This window comes from Phoxinus phoxinus (genome assembly GCF_949152265.1).
Source record: "Phoxinus phoxinus genome assembly, chromosome: 14".
Classification (NCBI taxonomy): Eukaryota; Metazoa; Chordata; class Actinopteri; order Cypriniformes; family Leuciscidae; genus Phoxinus; species Phoxinus phoxinus.
The window spans coordinates 33751905-33775188 of record NC_136889.1 but is presented as its reverse complement, the minus strand read 5'-3'; the positions used below and the strand labels follow the sequence as shown (position 1 = coordinate 33775188).

The following is a 23284-nucleotide window of genomic DNA, read 5'->3' as shown; positions in this document are numbered from 1 at the left end:
TTGTGATGTCAGCAACTACTTTTGATGGTATTATGATATGTTGATCATTTAACATGTTATGTGTGTTTATGTTATGTACGAATCTACGGTGGAAACACATTTTCTCTCAAGGACAAATACAAATCTATTTTACCAGTCCCATTAGGATTTCACAGGACTTTTGTCAGATTTTTGCTGCCCAAAATGACTGAATTTGTTGCGGCTTTTCTCAAAAATTATTTTTTAATAAATGCAACTAAACGAACCAAAGCATATACAGAATAAAGAAAGGTCCGTCATGTGAACTGTTGACGAGTCTGTACAGTTGAAAGCCAGCGGTCTTAAACTGAGTTTTCTCTGGCCTTGTGTTTCGTTTGCCGAAGAGGAAAGGATTCTCAGACTGTCTAGATTTTCTTTGGGCTTTCATGATCTGTTCAGTCTAAAACAAAACAAATGTCAAATTTAGGCTCAAACCAAGCGTAGCGTCAGTTCTGGCGGGTCACGTTAGTCAAGCTCGATCAGTGACGCTCAGCCGATCCTCTACCGATAGGAATACGACACTCACTGTATTCATATATAATCTCATCAGTATTATCAGCAGATATGGCGTTTCTCAGGAGCGCTTTACCCTCCTCCCTCCCCAGCTCCACCTGTCTCAGTCAGGGTTTGGCATTCGGATTCCCCTTGAATCAGAATAAATTCTCGAATTATGTTGTACTTTAAAATCTTGAATTAAATATATTTGCATAGATTCATGTTGGTTCTGTTGTGTTTACCCTGAGGGGTTATTGGTGCTAGACTGGAAGCGCAGGGAGTTCTCGCCCAGAACAGAACCAGACCGCCAATCCAAATGATATGCTAATTGTCAATCATATTTGACGATAGTGGTCCTGACAGAAATATGATTAGAAAGGAGAAGACTGTAATTGCATCTGAAAGACCGTGTACAAATTATTGAGAAAAGTAAGTCTTTAAGGCAAGCAAGGCAAAAACATAGTTTTTTTTCACTGGTCAATTTTGAGATTTTGGGATATTTGTCTTCAATAACATGTCTTCTGTCAGACTTGTGGTGAAAAAAAGTCAGAAATACACATTTAGGTCTTTATTTTACTACACTTTGTCTATTTGCGTCTGTAGATTTCTCCGAAATTCAACAAAAGTTGGCGTTACAAATCAACGCGCTGCTCCACGATCTCTCTCTGCTTCCTTTAATCTCACACACCGCTGGACAGCGCTCTCTCTCTCTCCTTTACAATGCTGTCGGATCCAAATATGGTAATTTTCTTTTAATCAGCAACCAATCGTGAAAGTACAATGGGCATTTAACTCTAAAAGCGAAATCTCATTGGCTGAATTTCTGACACCGTGATTGGTTCAGATGCATCACGTGACGCGCTCTGACATTCAGATGTGTGTTTTTGACTGTTTTTCTGCTCAGTTGAAGGCCATAATTGCTGTGTTTATAAGGTTTGATGTGATTTAGGTGGTTTGTATTGTTGTTGCTAATGATTTGGTGAGATATTGTGTTTGTAAATGGTTGTTTCCACTAAAAAAGTATGAAGCTTTGCATTACAAATCTTTAAATGCCTTTTTCTCTAGTTTTTTGTCATTCTCCAGTGACACATCTCAGCCGATGTTCACCAAACTCTCCAGTTATACACTTAGCAGTATTCTGAAGATATTTTAGGGATTTGTTAAATCCTGGCCTGATTTATGTGACATTTTAATAAAAAAATATGGCAAATTTATTTTTTAATATCAATGTCACCTTTATTTATATAGCACTATTAAAACAACAAAAGTTGACCAATGTGCTTTACATTCTCACTGAAAAATAGAAAGAAAAACATACTACAATAATAATAGAATAAAAACAAGATAAAAACCTTTAAGACGGATACGCCATGGCAAACAGATATGTCTTAAGTTGTACTTTAAAAACATGTACAGAGTCAGCATCCCTAATATATGATGGCAAGCTATTCCAAAGTCTTGGCGCTACTACTGAAAAAGCACGATCCCCTTTCTGGCTTAATTTAGTCCGTGGAATTTTCAGAAACTTTTGAGTTGATGATCTCAAGGTTCTTCCTGATTGATACTCCATTAACAGAGATGATAAATATGTCGGTGTAAGGTCATGGAGTGATTTATACACCAATAAAAGAAGTTTAAAATCAATTCTATATTGTACAAGAAAGCCAGTGTAGAGCGATCAAAGATGGAGTGATGTGTTCTCGTTTTTTAATATTCAATAATAATCTCGCTGCCGCATTTTGGACATTTTGCAGTCGTAGAATGGAAGCTTGACTAATACCCTTATATAAAGAGTTACAATAATCAAGTCTTGACGATATAAGGGCATGAATAGCAATTTCAAGGCTCTTATACGTCAAACACGATTTCATCTTAGCCAAGTTTCTCAAGTGAAAGAAACTTGTCTTCACCACATGGTTTATCTGTGCATTTAGCTTTAGAGAGCTATCAATGTATACGCCCAAGTTTTTTACACGTTCTTTAACATGTATTGAAAGTGGGCTGAAATTTAACCCTGCTGAGCCCCTTGTTCTTCTGGACCCGCATACTACAATCTCAGTCTTATTTTCATTAAGATATAGAAAGTTAGTGGCCAACCATGATTTAAGTTCAGACAGGCAGGACATTAGAGACTCCAGGCTTCCGTTTGTTAATGGCAAGTATATTTGCAAGTCATCTGCATAGCAGTGAAATGCAATGTCATACCTCCTAAAAATATCTCCCAACGGCAGCATGTAAAGTGAAAAAAGTGTTGGGGCCAGGATAGAGCCTTGTGGCACACCGCATATCAGTGGTGTAGAACTTGATGTATACTGGACGAATTTCACTGTCATGCTTCTTTCAGTCAGGTATGACCTGAACCAATATAGGGCCTTCCTCTGAATCCCTACATATTCCTCTAGCCGCGACAGCAACACCGCGTGATCTATTGTGTCAAAGGCTGCGGTTAGATCTAATAATACTAACACTGCTGAATCACCAGAATCCACTGTCATCAATAGGTCATTGAACACTTTTACAAGGGCAGTCTCTGTAGAATGAAGCCTCTTAAAACCCGACTGGTAAATTTCACTAATCTTATTCTGTTCTAAATAAACCTGTAATTGATTGAGCACCACTTTTTCTAAAATTTCAGACATAATGAGAGATGCGAGACTGGTCTAAAATGATTTGTCAGTTGGATCTAAATTTGTTTTGGTTTTTTTAACACGGGTTGCACAAAAGCCTGTTTATGCATATTAGGAAAAATACCTGTATCTAAACTTTTATTTACAATCTGTAGAATTGCTAATTTATTTTTTAAGGCTATGGACAGTATATTTAGATTTCCTAGGTAATGAAAGCATATATCCTGAAATCCCTCTGAACATCTTCTTTCATCTTGTGTGTAATCAAAATGAAAAAAGAATTTTGCACCTGGCTTTATCATATGTTCAGATCTATCTCCTGAAAATATATGCAAAATTGAGCATATTTAATGAGATAATGCCTAATTTGCATAATTAAACATACAAATTTCAAAAACTTGTACTACATTTTTTTTTTATATACTTGTGTAAGTAATCAACTGAGGAAGTTTCATGGTGATATCTATTATTTAAAATTTAACTCTGAAGAAATGAATAAGTTTCATCTTTTGACATGGACAAGGCTGATTTGTGCAGTGGCTTCTGATTTATGTTTTGTAATAAGCCGTTTAGTGTTTGCTTCTCTCCGGCGGTCACTGAACACGCGTTGTTGTTCCTTCAAAACTAGACACAGTCTCAGTGCACTCCAGGATCAGTGATGCGGTCTGAGGTTCACCGCTGGTTTGGTGTGTAATGCAGCGTTAGATCTGGCAATGAGGGACTGACTCTTCTTTTTTAATTCAGCCTCTCTTTCCTGTTTATTTCCCAGGCGACTGATGATTTGTTGGTGGCGTCTGCCGAGTGCCCGAGCGACGACGAGGACATCGACCCGTGCGAGCCGAGCTCAGGTGGGTTAGGTTCGTCTTCTCTTCATTATCAAAGTCAAAGTCAGCTTTATTGTCGATTCTTCACATGTTCCAGACATACAAAGCAATCGAAATTAGCAGACGTCCCAGTCACAGGGTGAATACAACCAACAGGCCAGCGATGAAAGCCAAAAAATGCTAACAGTTTATTTGTCAGAAGGGCTATAGGACAGAGGAAGATGAGAAGAGCAGTGCACACTGAGTTTGTGTTGATGCCAACCTCCAAAAAGAAGCGTTTTTTTTATTAATATAGCAATATTACTGTTGCTGGGGAGTGAAGGTTAGTAGAGGGAGCTTGACCTCGAGGCTGAATACGTGGAGATACTACAAGACTGCCAGACTTTCCTGAATTTCATTTTGCTGCTAAACAAATATGGAATTCGAGTCATTGGGAAAAGGAAGAGTTCGCTCGTCTCTTTTCTTTCAAAATGGCCGTTGGTCATTGCTGTCGGATACACTGACCCTCTGTGTTCTTGTGTCTCCAGCTAGCCCCACAGGCCCGGTGCTGAAGAGCTATCCGGGTCAGGCCGAGGTCTTCCACGAGAACAGCAGCACCACCGGCATGGTGGTCGGCATCGTGGTCGCCGCCGCTCTCTGCATCCTCATCCTTCTCTACGCCATGTTCAAATACCGCAACCGCGACGAGGGATCGTACCATGTGGACGAGAGCCGCAACTACATCTGCAACTCGGCCCAGTCCAACGGGTCAATCGTGAAGGAGAAACCACTGGACGACACCAGCTGTGTCAGCAAGAGCAAGAAAAACAAGGAGTATTATGTGTGATTCTGTTATTCCTGGACCTTCGTTCTCTTCTAAGTTCTAGCACAACAGTCAAACAAGCACGATAACAGAACCTGTGGAAAACACTCATATCTTAACCCGTGATGCAGCGAAGGAAATCTTCAATATTTAATCATTTCTTCACATTGGAATGGATGAAAGAACAGGATGATTGACACGTGTCCAGCTGATTAAAAACCCACACTGACCCATAAGTGATGGAGAGATGACCAAACCCATCTCGATGCTACTGTGTAAATGAGCTCACAGGGTTTCTTTTTCTTTAAACAAATGCAAGAAGGGGAATGAAGAGCAAGTAATGAACTGACAAATTGTCTTTTTTTTTGGCCCGTTTGTGTTTCTGGGAACTTTGCAATGATGAAAAAGCTGGAACACTTCCTCAAGCATCAGTGAAGAACGAGAGAACGAGAAGGAAGTCTCTCAGTGTCTCCACTTGATGGAAGATCACGCCGCTGCACATTATCTGTGGCGAGCATGGACATCTCAGTGAACATGGATGCAACATCTTATTTAATGTGTTTCACGTGCGCTTTTCTGGACTGACCAATGTGTTTTATAAAGAATGCTAACTTTATCTACTCCTCGGCAGAAAAGACTACGGAAGAATGTTGAATGTCATATATAGATATAGACGAGTTTATAGACCAGATCAATGATAGCATTTTTTTTTATTTGCTGTTTTTTTTTCCTGTTACCCACAAATTGTGTTCTAAATGATTGTTGAAAAGTGATCTTTGTGTGTGTGTGTGTGTGTGTGTGTGTGCGCACGTTCATGTTTTAGAAGGTTCTCTGAAAGACATGAAAAGCAATGAAGTCACATCCACCCAAAGATATATCACTACCAATATACTCCCCAACCTGAATTATTCTCAGCCTATAGACACGTTTATTTGCACACACACACCCTCAGAAACACGTGACAATTTGATTTATGATTACATTGTGTGTGTGTGTGTCTCATTTCCTACTTTCAGAAGAGACAGGAAAACTGATTTTGAACTGAACACACGAACCGTTAAATTCATTTGACTTTTTAGACCTGTAGTATTTTTTATACAGTATTTTATTTTATTTCTGAGACTTTCAAAATGTATGTATTAAAATGGTTTTGAAAAGTTAATCAAGCAAATAAAATATTACCCAAAGTTAATAATTTCCTTGAAAGTGATTTATAAATGTGTCTTGACCATCTTGGGTAAATGTAGATGTTCAGCCAACAGTTTTAATATTGTTAATATGGATTACATTTAATGACCGATTTATTTATTTGTTTATGCATGTTAAATATTTGTAATATACACTATATTTGACCATTAACACTAACAGTATTAAAAGATGTTTCTTTTAGCACTATAACATCCTTAGAATACAATATGTCCCAGTATTTATAAAGATAACTTCTGTTTCAGAAAATAATCATTTTGTAGTAGTTTTTTATTATATTTTTTTCTCCTCATACAAATGTGATTTTCATAAAGATTTTTATCTTCAACATTGAAGATAAGTAGAAATTAATTTTAGAAGATGAAGAATTTAATGTTTAAAGATAAATACAGAATTCCCTAAATTCTTTTTTAGTTATTCACAAGTTCTTCATTCTATACTTCAAAAGATATGCGTTGGCTTATAAACACATAGTGATAAAACTACAAATGCATCTGTTGACTACTGGACTACTAATGATCAGTAACAGTGAAAACAAAGTTTTTAAGGAGGCAGCAGTGAGTCGAAGGCACTCCTCCAGGAATCTTAAAGATGGCATGCTGCAAAAACTCCCAAATGGGAGCGGAGGGCTTTGGATAGTTTATGGCATAGACATAAAACACTTTGAAACATAGATCCACAGCTTGAACTAAGGTCTCCTGTTCAATCGCCTCCCCGTTGAAAATGACAAACACTTCGGAGAAGTTCCCTTTGTCCCCGAGCACCAGCACATGTGGATCCGGGCTCGTCTCGCTGTCCAGGTACTGAACCATATCAGTTCCAATCTTACAAGAAGAGATAAAGTTCAGTTGACATAATATTCCATGGATACAATACATGTTTACAAATGAATCGAAGCACAGTCAGCAGTGTTAAATTACACTGAAGCAGTGCTGTAGAATTAAATCAAATGTTCACTCAAAGGTAGGTTTACACGACAACTATATGCTTACAAAAGGAGTAGTTTTTCCATTGAGTTTATTCGCGTGCAGACAACACCATTGTCAAAACGATCCCCATTCACTTTTTTGTTGTTTACACGGAGACCGTTTTCAAAAGTTTGTGTTTTCAGGAACCAAAAAAGACGTTGTCATGTAAACGAACGGCCAAAACGCATAACATTTTTATGTTTTTAGTTGAAAACAGTGTCGTGCAACCTAGGGGTCGACCGATATGTGATTTTCAGGGGCCGATACCGATCATTACAGATCAAGTAGGCCGATAACCGATATTTTGAACCGATAAATAGCCTATGGTGTCAAATTTTGAATTAATGTCAAAATTAAGAATATCAAAGAGTTTTGACAAATACTTTCTTTAAATGCTTTTAAACATATCTTTAAATCTGAGAACTGTTAATAATAACATTAATAATAATAATTAATGTTATTTATTTTATATGATGCTGGGTGCCGCATCCTGTAAACATTTTGTAAAACTTAAAGACTCTATTTTAATGGTTAAATTACATTTTAGTAATCAAAAAGCATTTCTAATTAATTGAAATCATCAAACTTATAAAATGTATTTACAGTTTAACAAAAATTACAATTTAGGGCCCTATGAAAAAACGAACTTTTATTTTGACGGGTTGCCGAGGAGATCTGTGAGTTTCTATGTGCTTATGATATGACGATAGCTTTTCTCAGTTGAAGCGTTAAAAAAAAGCTCATGAAGTGACTCAAAGCGGCTCTGGATATGATGTTTACGCAATCATGTCCTCATTATGATGCGGCTGAGGCTCAAAACAGCGCAAGGAACACGCGTGCTCCAGTGTGTGTGTGTGTGTGTGTGGTAAATGAAATCACGCGTCTGCACCATTCATTTAGAGACACGCAGGATTCCTATTTAAATAGTCTTTTTGCGGTTTGAAATTCGATTTGATTTGTACTGACCTGCTTTTTAATTCATTAAAAAGTTGACAAATTCCGTGACATTCTGCTTTATACAGTAAATTCCGTTTTTATGACTGGATTCCGCGATTCCGAAATCACAGGACTATTATATTGAGGTGTTTTGCCACTTCAGTGTAGTTAATTATTGCAACTTCAGCAAAGTCTGCTGCTGCCTTAACTTTGAGAGACTGATGCGTGATCAGTGAAGCAGCTCCAGTCAGCAGTGCTTTCAGTGTGAGAGTGCAACACTTTCAGTGCCTTGCCCTTCAGCTTTCCGCGTTGATTGGTCGGTTTCGTGACTCCCAACAAATCCGATGGGCGGGGACATTGGTCTAGTCTACAGAGTGGTGAGTTCCGACAGAGGTGGCTGTGTCAGAGCCAAATATAGCGCATTTCAAAATAAAATTATTTTATCTGCAAATCGGTTTTGAATATAGCCGATACCGATAACCACAAAACTGCTTAATATCGGCGCCGATAATCGGTTGGCCCCCTAGTGTAAACAGCCCCTAAAAGTGATGACTGAATATAAGTCATGACACCTGCTGTTAACAAGCACAATCCCTGTTGGAAAGAGGAGGAATGGACCCATGTGGATCCAGTGTAATTTAATACAGCTGATTTTGCAGTGTTGCTTTTACTCACAGGTTGAATGTCAATGAAGCTGCGCTTCATTTCCGCATATGTCGGACGCACAATTTTCTCATTTGTGCGATATGGCGATGATGGCAGGATGACAGGAAGGCAATTTAAGGCAATTTCTCCACGGACATCTTTGAACGACAAGTTTACAGAGCAAACATCAGAAAAAAGTTAAGCTTACAGTTGTCATCTCTACAACCTTCTTTCATACACACGTAGAAACAGCCTAAACAATAAAACAATAAAAAAAGTTAGTCAGACCTCTGTTGAAGTCCAAATGAAATCAAAATAGATTTGACCCCATTAATTTTCTTAATTCAGGTTATTGGTCTTAATGTGGGAAAACATTAAACATATTAAACTTTCCGGAAACGTTCGCTCCAACTGGTAAACCCCTGTGAACTCCCATTGGCCCGTGGCGATTACGTGAGGTTTTTTGAAGCGGTGGATTTTGGAATAAACTGCTGCTTCAAAGTATATCTAATGAGCGATTATTATCAAGGTACAAATCAATATTTTTCATTCTAAATATCAAATGAGTTGAATGACTTCTCTAGGCTTGTGAGATTGTTATAAAAGTTACCATGTGATTACTGAAATGTTGTTTTCCTGTATCCTCTAATGTCTGCATTGGATATCTGAATGCAGGAACAGTGCTTGCTCGTTTAGCCCGGCTTCCAGAAATGAAATCTGGAAAGATGTTTTGTTGGTACTAAGGTCATTGAAGTCTATAGTTTAAGGGACCATTATTAGACATATTATCTTGATGTTTTGAGACGACGTCCCGTTTATAGTTTATTTCATTTATTATAATTCTGACTAATCATATCTGGTTCTGGGTCATTGACTGTAAACACCCTTACACTATGATCAGATGCTTTTCTTATGCTTTATTAAAATGCTTGCTAGTTTCTCCATTTTGTTGTGCGTTTATTTTGTTCATGAGAGTAAAGCGCATATTTACATATTCATCTAAACACCACTCTCAGCAATGTGGGCAATGTCAGATGTTCAATAACAGTATATCTCTGGTGACGCATTTCAAACTTCGTTTTACCCCTAAACGAAGAAGGAAAAAGACCTTTGCTGCGAGAATATCAGGGCATTTAGGCTTGCTGCGGTAGTCGGTGTCACACAGTGTTCAACTAACACCAACTAACTACTGGAGTGCCTCAGGGCTCAGTGCTGGGACCACTCCTCTTCTCCATCTACACGCATCACTAGGATCTGTCATTCAGGCACATGGCTTTTCTTATCACTGCTACGCTGATGACAAACAACTTGTGTGCGTGGTTCCAGTGAACATTAACACTTCACCAACTATCACGCCTTCAAGTTAGGAATCGTGGAGTTATGTCTGACGATCAGTTTAGCTTCAGACTACATTGCTAGAACTGCCCGATCGTGCAGATTTACCTTGTACAACATTTAAAAGGTCAAGCCCTTCCTATTGGATCTACACAACTCCTTGTCCAAGTTCCTCTTTTATCCAGGCTAGACTATTGCAATGCCTTCTAGCATGTACAGATGTGCCTCCATCCTAGTATGGAGCACCCTCTTTTTACAGTACAATCAACAACCAGTGGATAAAATCAAGTCCCAACCTACTTTGTTTCTTGTTTGATAAGCCATATATTGGGGATGCACGATATTGATTAATGTCATTGTTATCTGCCTGATAAGTACATTTGTCAGATATATTAAATTCGATAAATAATGGATTATTTCCTTCAGCTGTGCACTGTTCACCATGATGATTTTAAATTGCTTGAAATTATATTTAAATCACTTCAAAAATGGACAACAGACAGGAACATGGTATCGTCCCAGATCCGGCCCACATTTGGTACACATGGATTTCACACGGCCCAGATGTGGGTCGACATTATGGTGCTGTCTGAGGAGCATTTAAAGGGTTAGTTCACTTCAGAATTAATTTCCTGATAGTTTACTCACCCCCACATCATCCAACAGATAATCATGTCTTTCTTTCTTCAGTCAAAAAGAAATTAAGGTTTTTGAGGAAAACATTCCAGGATTTTTCTCCATATTGTTATAAAATGTCGGCTGGTTTGTCTAGAGGAGACTCTTATTCCTCGGCTGGATCGTGAGAGACTTTGAAGCTGAAACTCACATCTGGACCTTCGACCCGCTGGACCATTGAAGACACTATATGGAGAACATCTGGAGTGTGTTCCTCACAAACCTGCATTTCTGTTCCACTGAAGACAGACAGACGTGAACATCTTGGATGATACGGGGTTGAGTAAACTATCAGGACATTTTAATTCTGAACTGAACTACTCCTGTAACCCTAACTTCTTGTGCAGTTACTGAAAATTCAAACACTCAGTCAACCAATCAGAGCAATGCATTTTAGAGAGCTATAGTAAACATGGTATTCTGTGTTTGATTTTAATAGGATGTCCTACCTATTGGCAGTGCTTCCAGATTTTCTGGAAGGACGTCAGAAGCCTTGGGTTCTTTTTTTGTGAAGAGTAAAATCCGGTCAGTGAAGACAGGAGCCCAAAACTCATAAAGGCGGTCAGCATGGTCAGGGAATACAATTTCAAAGTCCTGTAATATCTAGATAAAAAAACAATAATAATGCTAGATTGCACGTAATAATATAATTAGATGAAGCATTTTTGTTTACAGGCTAAAAAAAAACCTTCAGAAAATTGTACTCACCATTCCAGGAGAGTCGTGAAGTCTGGGAAATTCTTCATTGATTTCTTCTATGGTTTTTGTTCCAAGTGATCGAATCCATGCAGCTCGATGAGGTGCTGTATGTCTCATGAACTCCATGACTTGACTGTGAGGGCTTCTATTGTTCTTCAGCCACTCAATCATTGATTGGATGACAGTCGAAGATAACTGTGACTCTATTGAAGTTAAAACACATGAAAATGAGAAAAGACAACTATATAAAACAAAAAACACTACCTCAGTGTTTGCCAAACCTAGTTATGGAGTTCACCCAGCATAGCATTTTGTCTCTCTAAAGAAACACACCTGATTCAAATTATCAGCATGTTATGGAGTTTCATTTGTACTCTGAAGTGGGAAACTAGTAGGAGAAGCGTGGGATGCAGTGGTGTAAAGCGTGGGGTGCAGTGGTGTAAAGAGTGGGATGCAGTGGTGTAAAGCGTGGGATGCAGTGGTGTAAAGCGTGGGATGCAGTGGTGTAAAGCGTGGGATGCAGTGGTGTAAAGCGTGGGATGCAGTGGTGTAAAGCGTGGGGTGCAGTGGTGTAAAGCGTGGGATGCAGTGGTGTAAAGCGTGGGATGCAGTGGTGTAAAGCGTGGGATGCAGTGGTGTAAAGCGTGGGATGCAGTGGTGTAAAGCGTGGGATGCAGTGGTGTAAAGCGTGGGATGCAGTGGTGTAAAGCGTGGGATGCAGTGGTGTAAAGCGTGGGATGCAGTGGTGTAAAGCGTGGGATGCAGTGGTGTAAAGAGTGGGATGCAGTGGTGTAAAGAGTGGGATGCAGTGGTGTAAAGCGTGGGATGCAGTGGTGTAAAGAGTGGGATGCAGTGGTGTAAAGCGTAGGATGCAGTGGTGTAAAGTGGTTCACTTCTAGAAGAATGGTCAAAAAGTCCCATAAACACAGTCCTAGACCTTGAGGAAAGGCTTCACAGAAGAGTTGAAGCTATTAGAGCTGCAAAGGGTTTGAACTCCATAGTAAACCCTACTGATTTAGAATGGGATGTCATTAAAGTTAATGTGCATGTAAAGGCAGATGTCCTAAAGCTTTTGGCAATATGTGTATATAGTGACTGCATCTATTAGGCTATGCTATATACACTATGTGCAAAAAAGGTTAAAACATAAACATTACATTCTAAACCAAAAAACAGACAATTACTTTCCATCTTGAGGTTAAAATGATATCTATATATTAAAACAATTTTAATCTATTATAAAAACACGACCATGAATGATATTTGAAAACTGCAAATTGTCTAAACTAACGTACAGCATTCTCTCTGCACACTAAACCCCTTTGCATATAAACACCCAACCCTAGCACGAACCTGGCAGTGGAAAACTGGGTCGGGGAGAGGAATTCTGGGATGGCTGTGGATTGCTGTGCTGTCTCTGGCCTCTCAGACGCTTCCTCACGTTGCGAAGTCTTTCTTCTAGATACCCGGTTGCAGGGTGACGATAACGACAAGGTGTATACCACACCTCCTGCCACAAAACGCATATAAATAACTCACGGTCATAATAAAGTGGGGACTAATTCTCTTTATCAGCCCTTGATTAACTTTAAATCAGAATGTGTCAGCAGAACTTACATATCCGTATCCCTCATTGCTTTTCAGACAAGGAAACTGGGCCGTTATTGCCAAAGCCATCTCCTTTTTGATCTCAGCTGTTGGGCTATAGAAAGAAACAAGCATATGAAATGTTCATATAGACAAGTTTATTAATTCATCTCCACTGGTCAAGTGATTTTATCATTTAATAGTTCTACTCACGTTTCCCCAAACCTCTTCATTAAATGAGAAACCAACAACCGCACCATGTGACGTCGCTCCTTGAGGCTTAGGTGCCGGTCTCTGTCTAAAGAGGAGATTAACGCTGATCCTCCAGAATTGCTCAGTATTTCTCGTATATCCTGTGACAACAAGAACATTCAATTTGTTCTGAAATATAATAAAACAATTACCAAAATGTAGGTTCAAGTGTATCAAAAGATGTGCTATTACAAAAGTTGAATTGCTTGTTCTTGTTTGGCAGCTTTCCAGTATTATCTGTGCTGGGGTTGGTGGGTCATTCCTCACAGGTGATTGACTGGGACATGATTGATTGTTGACAGAGCCATTGCCCAGAGACTGTTAAAAATAAAAATATCAGACGTTATCAGCAATGCAATGACAACGATGTGTAGCTGTAATGAAGATTCTTCAGTGCAGCTGTGCAGAATTAGTCTCACCCTTTCCTATTCTCAAACATCTGTATTTTCTTACCCTACTCTACCCATAGTGTCTAATGTGTGAGAACATACAGTTCACTGACACTAAGTGCTTAAAAAACCTGGTCAGGAAGAACAACATACTGTAGGCAAAGTAATGACTGAAACAAATTGTTTTTTCAATACAACAAATCTGAGTATCTCTATCTGTAGTGCAGAGCATAAAAACAGTCATCCCATGTATATATATATATATATATAAGTCCAGCCTTTATACTGTCCATTAACCTTGACCCAAGATGGGATATAAACCTCACTGCAAAGGAGAAAATCTTCCAAGCTACCTATAATATCATATCATATCATATCATATCGATCACAAGTTCAGTATGGAGTACCTCAAGGCTCAGTACTAGGACCGTTGCTGTACATGCTAGCCTTGGGAGATATCATTAGGAAGCATGGCATTAGCTTTCACTGTTATGGTGATGATACTCAGCTCTATATTTCTTCGTGCCCCAACAAAACTTACCAATTCACAAAACTAGCTGCTGATATAAAAAAATAGGATGACTAGTAATTTCCAGCTACTTAATTCTGAAAAAACTGAGTTTCTAATGATTGGACCGAAAACCTCTGCATGTAATACCCAAGAATATAGTCTAATACTTGATGGCTGCTCTGTCAAGTCTTCGTCGTCGGTTAGGAACCTGGGTGTGCTCTTTGATACCAATCTTTCATTTGAAAGCAACATTTCTAGCATCTGTAAAACCTCATTCTTCCATCTTAAAAATACGACATTTGCTTTAGTGACAAATTCAGAAAAGTTAGTTCATGCATTCATGACTAGATTATTGTAATGCTCTTTTGGGTGGTTGCCCTGTACGCATAATAAACAAACTCCAGCTGGTCCAAAACGCAGCAGCTCGAGTTCTTACCAGAACCAGGAAGTATGACCATATTAGCCTGGTTCTGTCAACACTGCATTGGCTCCCAATTAAACACTGTATACATTTTGAAAACTTGCTAATTACTTACAAAGCACTAAATGGTTTAGCTCCCCAGTACTTTAGCAAGCTCTTAATGCATTATCGTCCTTCATATCCTGTACATATACTCACCATTCCAGGAAATTCGTTAAGTTTTGGATATTCTCCATTGATTTCTTCTATGGTTTCTGGTCCAGAGGATCGAATCCATGCAGCTCGATGAGGTGCTGTTTGTCCCACGAACTCCATGACTTGACTGTGAGGGCCTCTATTGTTCTTCAGCCACTCAAGCATTGTGTGAATGTCAGTCGAAGACAACTCTGACTCTATTGAAGTTAAAACACATTAAAATAAAATCATGAACATCTGGCGACCACAAACAGGAAATATAGTGAAGGCTTATTAATGCAAGATAACAAAAAAAAAAAAAAAAAGAGCAGAATGATCACAGATCAGCAGCAGGAGTCAGATTTCATTTATTGTGACAAGAGAGAGAGGCGAGCTGATTGACAAGACGATAGCGGAAGATTTGGTTTCAAAGCTAAATGTAAAAGTGCCTATTTGGCAATATTCTGGATTTAAACCCAATGCTAATATGGAACCTGCAAACATTAATGAGGCAACCTGTTAACTTTGCCTGATGAAGGTGGCAGCATCTGGAGATAGTAGTGTTGGGTCCGAGTCCACCTTTGTCGAGTCCGAGTCGTCGTCTGCCCTGGCTCTAACCTCGAGTGTGTTAGCCTGTAGCCTTTACTTTTCCCAAACCTTGTGATCGCGCGAACCCAAACACTGTGACCTCGCGCCAAATGTTTTTATTGGTTTATTGAGTACAAACAGGCGAGTTATGAAAAATTGAGTGTGAGGGATTTGTTCACTTCACACAAAAAGATCTTGGAATGAGATGCTAACTGTAGTAGCGTTTAGTCCACGGTCTATAATAGACTAATTTAGACATCACTTTTTCTTTTTTTTACCGACTACCGACAACTTTGATCGGTTAACGTTGAAACGGTGCACCATCAGTCAAACGGTCATCGGTTAACATCCCTAACACACACACACACACACACACACACACACAATCACCCATCCCTAGTTCGCACCTGGCAGTGGAAAACTGGTTTGGGAAGATGAATTCTGGGATGGCTGTTTCCTTAGACGCTTCCTCACGTTGCGGAGTCTTTCTTCTAGATACCCGGTTGCAGGGTGACGATAACGACAAGGTGTATACCACACCTCCTGCAACAAAACGTATATAAATAACTCACGGTCACAATAAAGTGGGGACTAATTCCTTTATCAGCCCTTGATTATCTTTTAATCAGAATGTGTCAGCAGAACTTACATATCCGTATCCCTCATTGCTTTTCAGACAAGGAAACTGGGCCGTTATTGCCAAAGCCATCTCCTTTTTGATCTCAGCTGTTGGGCTATAGAAAGAAACAAGCATATGAAATGTTCATATAGGCCAGTTTATTAATTCATGGTCAAGTGATTTTATCATTTAAAAGGGACCTATTACGCAAAATTCACTTTTCATGCTGTCTGGACATAAATGTGTGTTGGCAGTGTGTGTACACAACCACCCAATAGTGATAAAAATCCACTCACTCCTTTTTTATTAATCACCATGAATCATAAGCAGTGTCTCCCAACGACCTGTGCTCAGCCAGTGTCTGTCAATACTCGTGGGCGGGGCCTGTGGTTGTAGTGACGTCACACCGGCCCCGCCCACAAGTGTTGACAGACACTGCCATTTTAACACAGACCCGCCCTGATTTTTCTAATTCACTCTAATTTTCTAATTTTTCCGTCTTGTTTTTCGGAGCACCAAAAAGTGACAATTTAAACATGCCGTAATTATCTGTTGGGTATTTTGAGCTAAAACTTCACACACACACTCTAGGGACATCAGAGACTTATTTTACATCTTGTGAAAAGTGGCATAATAGGTTCCCTTTAATAATACCTCTACTCACTTTTCCCCAAACCTTTCCATCAAATGAGAAACCAACAAGCGCACCATCTGACATCGCTCCTTGAGGCTTAGGTGCCGGTCTCTGTCTAAAGAGGAGATTAACGCTGATCCTCCAGAATTGCTCAGTATCTCTCGTATATCCTGTGAAAAGAACAACATTCAATTAGTTATTAAACATAATAAAATAACAGTTCAAGTTCAAGTGTATCAAAAGACGTGCTATTACAAAGGTTGAGTTGCTTGTTCTTGTTTGGCAGCTTTCCAGTATTATCTGTGCTGGGGTTGGTGGGTCGTTCCTCACAGGTGATTGGCTGTTGACAGAGCTGTGGCCCAGAGACTGTTTGAAAGGGGGAAAGAAAGTAAAAATCAGACATTATCAGCTATAAATGAAGAAGATTGTGCAGTTATGCAGAACGTGTCACAGTCATCATGAAAGCTTATCGTTTGCATGCGTTTTTAAGCATTGCGGTTTAAAAACAGAGGATTTAAAAACGTTAAAGTGCTTTTTGCCGCCAAATTGGCTTGAACGGTTAAACACACATACTTTATGTGTCAAAGTGACCATGTATTTGCAAGTAAACATTAATTTATGTCTTAAGTGAACGTAAACACTTGAGAAAGAAAACACACGAGTATAATGGATCCGTGAAATCGTTTATTAATGTTAATAAAAAGAGAGAAAATGTCTCGCTGCTCTTGTCTGAATCACTTTAGTAACTTTAATAAGAAGAATAAATGTATATTTACACAGTAAAGACTACGCAGTTTTTTTATACATTTGATTAGCCTACTACTTTTTAAGTAGCATTTCTAGTTCTTGAAGTTTGTCAGGTATGTCTCTTCATGCGTCTAATATGTTCTGTTGTAGTTTGTACTCTTTGCTCTTTCTTTATCAGTCTTTACTTGTCTTCAGTAAGCTGAGGTTTTTTCAGGCTAATATTCGTTTGTTTAATTATATTTGAAAATTGTGATCATTATAAAGTTTTTGATATAAGATTTTGATCATATTGCCCACCCCTAATGTAATGGGTGAAAAACATTAAGTTCCCTGACAGACATCCTACACTGCAATAAATGCTTTTCTTACTTACTGGTACTATTTTTGTCTGATTTCCAGTTCAAATATCTCAAAATTCTTAAATCAAGATGCATTTACTAGAAGAGTAAAATTACATATTATATTATGTCCTGTTTTATCGGGGAAATTAAACAAAATTAAGTGATTTGATGCTTAAAAAAAGCAAAATTATCTGCCAATGTGTTAAGAAAAATAATCTTAATTAATTCAAACAGAAAAGAGATTATTTTTCTGACCCCATTGGCAGATAATTTTGCTTTTTTTAAGCATCAAATCACTTAATTTTTATTTATTTCCCCAGAAAACAAGACTTAATATCATATCTGTCATCTTACTCATCTAGTAAATGCATCTTGACTTAAGAATTGTTAGTTATTTGGACTGGAAACCAGACAAAAATACTAAGTAAGACTAAGAAGCATTTTTTGCAGTGAAGTGCTTCCAAAACTTGGTCAGGAACGACAACACATCTCAGTTTCCTTCTTAAATAACCTGCCTGTCAACAGCTGTGAGCACAGCATCATGTGGTGCCATACAGGATACGCAGAATGGAGAGTAATTATGACACGGTGGCTGGACATTCGAGAGCACTAGTATTATTCAAGCATTTATTTTTAAGAACAGGCTGCGATGGACATGCTGAAAGCTGTCCTGGACTGCCATCTGTCTCTCGCTGCCAGTAAACGCATCCAAACGCTCGATTATGAAATGCATGAAACTGCAAAGTCTCTGACTAAATGAAAAACCCTGTTTTTTTAGTAGTTCAGACTCAACTCTTTCCAATCGATTGTTGATGGTAGTGACATTAGGATGATCTGAGAGAGCAAGTCGATGCAAAAGAGCTATTGTCATGGACATTTACAATAGTGTTGGGCGATATGCTCCATTTTCATATCGTCCTATCGTCAGCCTGTGAGATCGGCGATACACGATATTATCGTGAGGGGGCGGGGCTTACTTATTTGATTATTAACTTGCTTTTTTACTTATTAATTTGCTTGTTTTATTACTTCGTTTTATATATGATAATCTTTTTCTATTTTGCTGGTAAAGGTGGAGTGTTTATTAATAGGCTAAATCAGGTTATTTCCCGGTATAGTGAGATAAAAAAAGATCAAATCATTTTTGTATCTGACTCAGAGTATTTCAAAATGTCAGCGGGAAATGTACGTACACACATCCTCTCATGATGCAGCATTCTGACTGCAGGCTATTTCTGCAGGAGATTACAACACGTTTTAATAATTTCTTGGATCAGGAAAGATCGGAGTTTGGGATTATGTCCTCCTACCAGTGCTCTCTCTGTCTGGATGCTCTTCAACATACGCGGGTTAATGTGTTTTAAATGCCGGGAGAAATCAGAGTTAAGGGCAAACAGAGTCGATCGGTTTATACTAAAACTTCTGACTTGACTCCAATAAAGGAAAACAGTTAATGCGTTTATATGAGCACATGGATTGTCAGTTTATTCATTATAATCAGGTTAAATGTGCTTGTAAACGCGCTCATTCGCTGGCATCTGTCAACGCCACATTCTCCTCTCGAGACGACTAGGCCTATGGATATAACGGTATAGCAACTATCTTAATTTACTGCCTTAATATTTCTCTTGTGGACCTACATTAATGACAGTGAAAAAATTTGAAGAATATTTATTGTTAAACAAGTGTTTAAAGAGTTGTGCTGTGTTCGTGATCTATGTTATTAGGCCGCCGGCTATTTTAGTGATATTATTATTATTATTAATATTTTGTAATTGTATTGTTTTTAGTGTTATTAATGTTATTAAATGTTTTGTTAACTAACAAATGTGTAACCATAATGTGCTATGGAAACAATAGGCCTACTGACGAACAACAATGCCGTTTTCATCTTGGATCTGTATAAGAATGATGCGTCCGTTAAAACAAGCACTTGTGACAATTTGTGAATGGATCATCTTGCAATTCAATTTTAATGTGGATGTAGTTTTTTGTGTGTCTGTTTTAAAAATAAATAAATCTTGGAGTCATCATACGCGCGTGATGGTGATGTCGCAAGTGTTAGGCTATGATGGTGATGTCGTTAAATTTAGGCAAGGCAAATTAATTGTAGTTCCTAATATTAATTTAATAACAATACTATTTTTATTATAATAATAATAATAAAAAAAATTTAATACATTAATAAGAAAACAAGCCCATTATCGTATTGATATCGTCAAAGGCATCTGCCATCGGCAATATCACTGACTATCGTCGATACACGATACTATCGTCTATCGGCACAACCCTAATTTACAATATCAGTGATCAAAGTAGCGGTTTGCTTCACCAAGTAATTTATGGGTGACTGTGTTGGAATATGTTGATTGTGCAAATTACCTGTTGTATCATATCAAGTTTTAATATGTGACCCGCTCTGGCGAAATGAGTCGGGAGTCGTTACGTTCCAGTTTAAGATATGGGCCGATTATGTGGAAAAACAATGAAATAATAGATTTTTTGTGTGTGTTGCTAATTTCAAAGAACAGACATTCAAAAATAATCTCCCAAAGTTTCGTAGTCCAGATAATTGAGTAAAGGTATTTAAAAGACCTTTTTATTTTATTAAAGTTTACTAAATTCGCTAGAAATGAACATTGTTTTTCTCAACTCTGAGCGTGTCCCGGGTATCCCCTGAAGCGTCACGATCTCTGCTCTCCAAATATGGTGTTACACGTTGTATAGAACCAATCAAAAAGCTTAGAAATGTACACAAGCTGATCATTTGTCAATGGGAAGCCCCGTTTCGACTGACCGGCACGCGATTGGTCCAGCCATCCTCCTGTCAGACTCGCAGCGCTCGGTGTAAACAAGCTCAAGATCTTTAAATCTTTAAGAAATATTAAATATTATTAATTTGAGAAATGTCGTGTTATATATTAATGTCTTTGGTCAAATTAAGCTGTAAAATAAATAGTGTATCCCTTTAAATGCAATGGATTTTGAAAGACATCAACAAAAAAAACGGGCAAAAAAACTTTAAAAGTGATTTTCTCAGGTTTTCAATTGGAAAAAGAGGGACGACCATAATTCAAATGTGTATATATTTACAACCATTGACTAGGATATAATTTGAAAGCTTATGGTCTCTTCTTTCCATTTATACCCAAATCTCTGTGACTCATTTTGCTGGATCAGGTCACATATGTGTCTTCTCTATGACCATACGCAATGTAATGTTCTGCATTTTTATAACCGTGTTAATGTCATCACATTTGGATGTGCAAAAAGTAATTTTGTTTCCCCCCAAACCTGACTGACTGCACTTGAAACATGTGATCAAAAAAACATACCATTGTGTAGTGAGTGTAAACTTACTCCCAGAAGTTCTGAATGATATTTCTTGAATTTAACCCTGAAACCAATTCTTGGGATTAGAGCGGCGATGCTGGCGTCATCCAGGAGCATGAAGCTCTCCTCGTCCACTCCTTCCTCTGTGTTAACATGAACAAGACACAGAACATGTTGTGTATAATTGGATAAATTCATGACATAGCTATATCACTTTATCCTATAAAACCTATTTGGTTTGAAATAATTTTTAAGTACATTTAAATAATACATATTTTATGTTTTGTTATCTTAATTACCTTAATGAAATGTTATATAACTTAAAACACATTGTTCATGACTCAAAAAATATGCACATTTAAAACACAATTTTTTAAGCTTTACTTGTCAATGACCCATTTATCACTAATTTAAATAGCCTAGTTTACCTTGAAATGTTTCAATTAAATGGCAGAGGTTCCACTCTTGTAGTCTTTCCTTCACAAAGGAATCCATTTGTCTAAAACATACACACATTTAGTACAACACATTATAAATGCAAAAACAGCCGTAGTTTTATAAGAAAAATTACTATAATTAGAGGCTATTCCACTTCTGTAATACTTTATTTAACTGTATTTATTTAATACAGTTACAAGCATGATATAAATTGTGGCACCAGTACGGAAAAAAATAGCAGTCCGGAATACAGTAAATATGGCGGAATGCTATAGCCTAATGGTTTTATTATTGACCTACTTCGACATACATGTAAGCAGGTATTATTATTGTTAACAATTAAGTAATACATATCTAAATTGTTTCGCTTTACTTTTTATTGATTACTCTATTACTGCTAGCGAGCTATATAACTGATAGTGATCGGTTATGATAGAGGACAACAAAACTGACTTACAACTTACAAAAGGTAACGTCTCAGTACACATATATTATTATAAGAGATAAACATCATGAAACGATATGACTTACCTTCTACATTCATGTATATTGTCGACTGTCACTGTAAAATTCGAACCGTCGCCGCGGGAACAGTATTTAACCCAAAAGCTGGGTTGTTACTAAAAATAACCCAACAATGTCGAATTAACCCAGCGGTGACCCAATATGTATAACCCAGTGGTTGGAGTTAAAAAAAAAACACCTAACCTTTATTTTAAGCGCTATAAAGTAAATGAACTGGTAAATGCGGTGGGGGAATCGTGTATTTTAGTGAAGGAAGAACCATAAGAACGGAACGGCTCCTTCTTCTTCTGTGGGTTTAATGGCGGGTCGCACACCAGCTTTATGCGTATACCGCCCCCTGCCGTGAGCGAGTGTGCAGTGGTTCAGTCTGTGTACAGGATGAGACCTATTTTATACAGCTAGCTATCTATTGAAGAGTGTTGGTAGCCAGACAGTTAACAGCAGCCACTTCTATAGTATTTGTTTTTCTACTATGGAAGTCAATGGCTACCGTCAACTGTTTGATTAACACCATTCTTTAATATAAGACAGCTGGAAAACTTCCAGTGAAATGTACTTGTTGGTGTGTCGTTATCTTCAATGTCCTGAGGAAGCTTAACAGCATATAGTTTAACACTAGTTTATAATCAGAATAGTCACTTAAATAGTCAAGCCTAGCATTCATTTAGTTATTCAAATGTAAGATGACATTAAAAAAGACCCGTTCCTCATGTTCCTTCTCAGCAAAATTAAATTCGACCATCAGTTTTCACACTTTCACGTGGAAAAAAAGCATCAACACTGTAAATTAAAAATGTATTGGGCACTTTAGTTAGATTTATTGAACAAAATAGGAGTTTTCTCAAGAGTGCCGAAATCATGACTGACAGCTTCAGTGATTATAAAGGGAGGGTTCTTCATACTTCACCTTGACAACATTTATTTTTAAACGTATAGTGATTTTATAGTGATGTTTCATATTTATTCAAAAGCATAACATGTGAAAGTAATCCTACAGGAAATAGCTAATATGAGCCAATAAATGCTCCTCTGCCGCCATCTACTGGTTACAGTGGTGATTCATGTCTTTTTATTTTTAAATAAAAGTGTTTTCTATCAAATGTTGGATTTCCTACATCTTGAAACATCCCGTTTTACAAATGGAGACAATCTCAGAAGGATGAACAAATAATGTGTTTGGTCATCACATTAAAAATAACATTTGAATTGCTGGAAAAATGTTGCGTGTGAATGTTAACCGTGTTTCTTATTCCAACGTTCCCATTCGATTCAAGTCTTTATTGCAATCACTAAAACTGGTTTAGGCCTATTGTCAAATTAGGTAAGTGTGATAACCGCATTGAAATATAAATACAATATAAACACAACTGTAAATGCCCAAGCAGAAACCAGAAAGTAACCGTACATATGTTCAATTTAGAGTCAAACTATAGACCAGAGCCCGTCTACGGAGAGCCTGTTCACTCCCTATTAAGTCCTATTGTACCGAATTTTG

The 23284-nt window shown here is 37.9% G+C and overlaps 2 protein-coding genes across 6 annotated transcripts in view; one reads left to right on the top strand and one right to left on the bottom strand.

Moving 5' to 3' along the window:
• Positions 1-5956, top strand: part of LOC307010241 (neurexin-1a-like) — a 152395-nt gene extending 146439 nt beyond the window's left edge. For 2 of the 4 annotated variants that reach the window (XM_079634756.1, XM_079634753.1), the window contains 2 exons: positions 3910-3988; positions 4492-5956. In XM_079634756.1, the coding sequence (XP_079490882.1) occupies positions 3910-3988; positions 4492-4790 (378 nt within the window). In that variant the 3' untranslated portion in view covers positions 4791-5956. Of the gene's footprint in view, positions 1-3909; positions 3998-4491 lie in introns of all 4 variants that reach the window. The other 2 variants (XM_079634755.1, XM_079634754.1) reach the window with 1 other exon arrangement.
• A 301-nt stretch (positions 5957-6257) lies between these two features.
• Positions 6258-22083, bottom strand: LOC307010516 (uncharacterized protein). Of its 2 annotated transcripts, XM_079635289.1 has the most exons (16): positions 21796-22083; positions 21255-21325; positions 20854-20969; positions 16661-16771; positions 16436-16575; positions 15802-15886; positions 15560-15695; positions 14589-14782; positions 13262-13387; positions 13031-13170; positions 12848-12932; positions 12584-12740; positions 11240-11433; positions 10981-11134; positions 8552-8679; positions 6258-6796 (listed from the first exon to the last, which is right to left on the bottom strand). In XM_079635289.1, exons 2-16 carry the CDS (start codon positions 21319-21321, stop codon positions 6485-6487), a joined length of 2145 nt encoding a protein of 714 aa, XP_079491415.1. In that variant the 5' UTR covers positions 21322-21325; positions 21796-22083; the 3' UTR covers positions 6258-6484. The 2 variants fall into 2 exon arrangements, with proteins under 2 accessions (XP_079491415.1, XP_079491416.1); XM_079635290.1 differs by lacking the exons at positions 6258-6796; positions 8552-8679 and adding an exon at positions 10593-10770.
• Positions 22084-23284: the final 1201 nt, after the last annotated feature.

Excerpts from the sequence above, each read along its gene's own strand:
- LOC307010516 (XM_079635289.1), bottom strand. The coding sequence starts at position 21,321 with ATGGATTCCTTTGTGAAGGAAAGACTACAAGAGTGGAACCTCTGCCAT. Across the intron at positions 12,741-12,847 it reads GCAATGAGGGATACGGATAT|GAGGTGTGGTATACACCTTG; the intron begins GTAAGTTCTGCT and ends GTTTTGTGGCAG. Across the intron at positions 11,135-11,239 it reads TTCACGACTCTCCTGGAATG|ATATTACAGGACTTTGAAAT; the intron begins GTGAGTACAATT and ends TTTTTTATCTAG.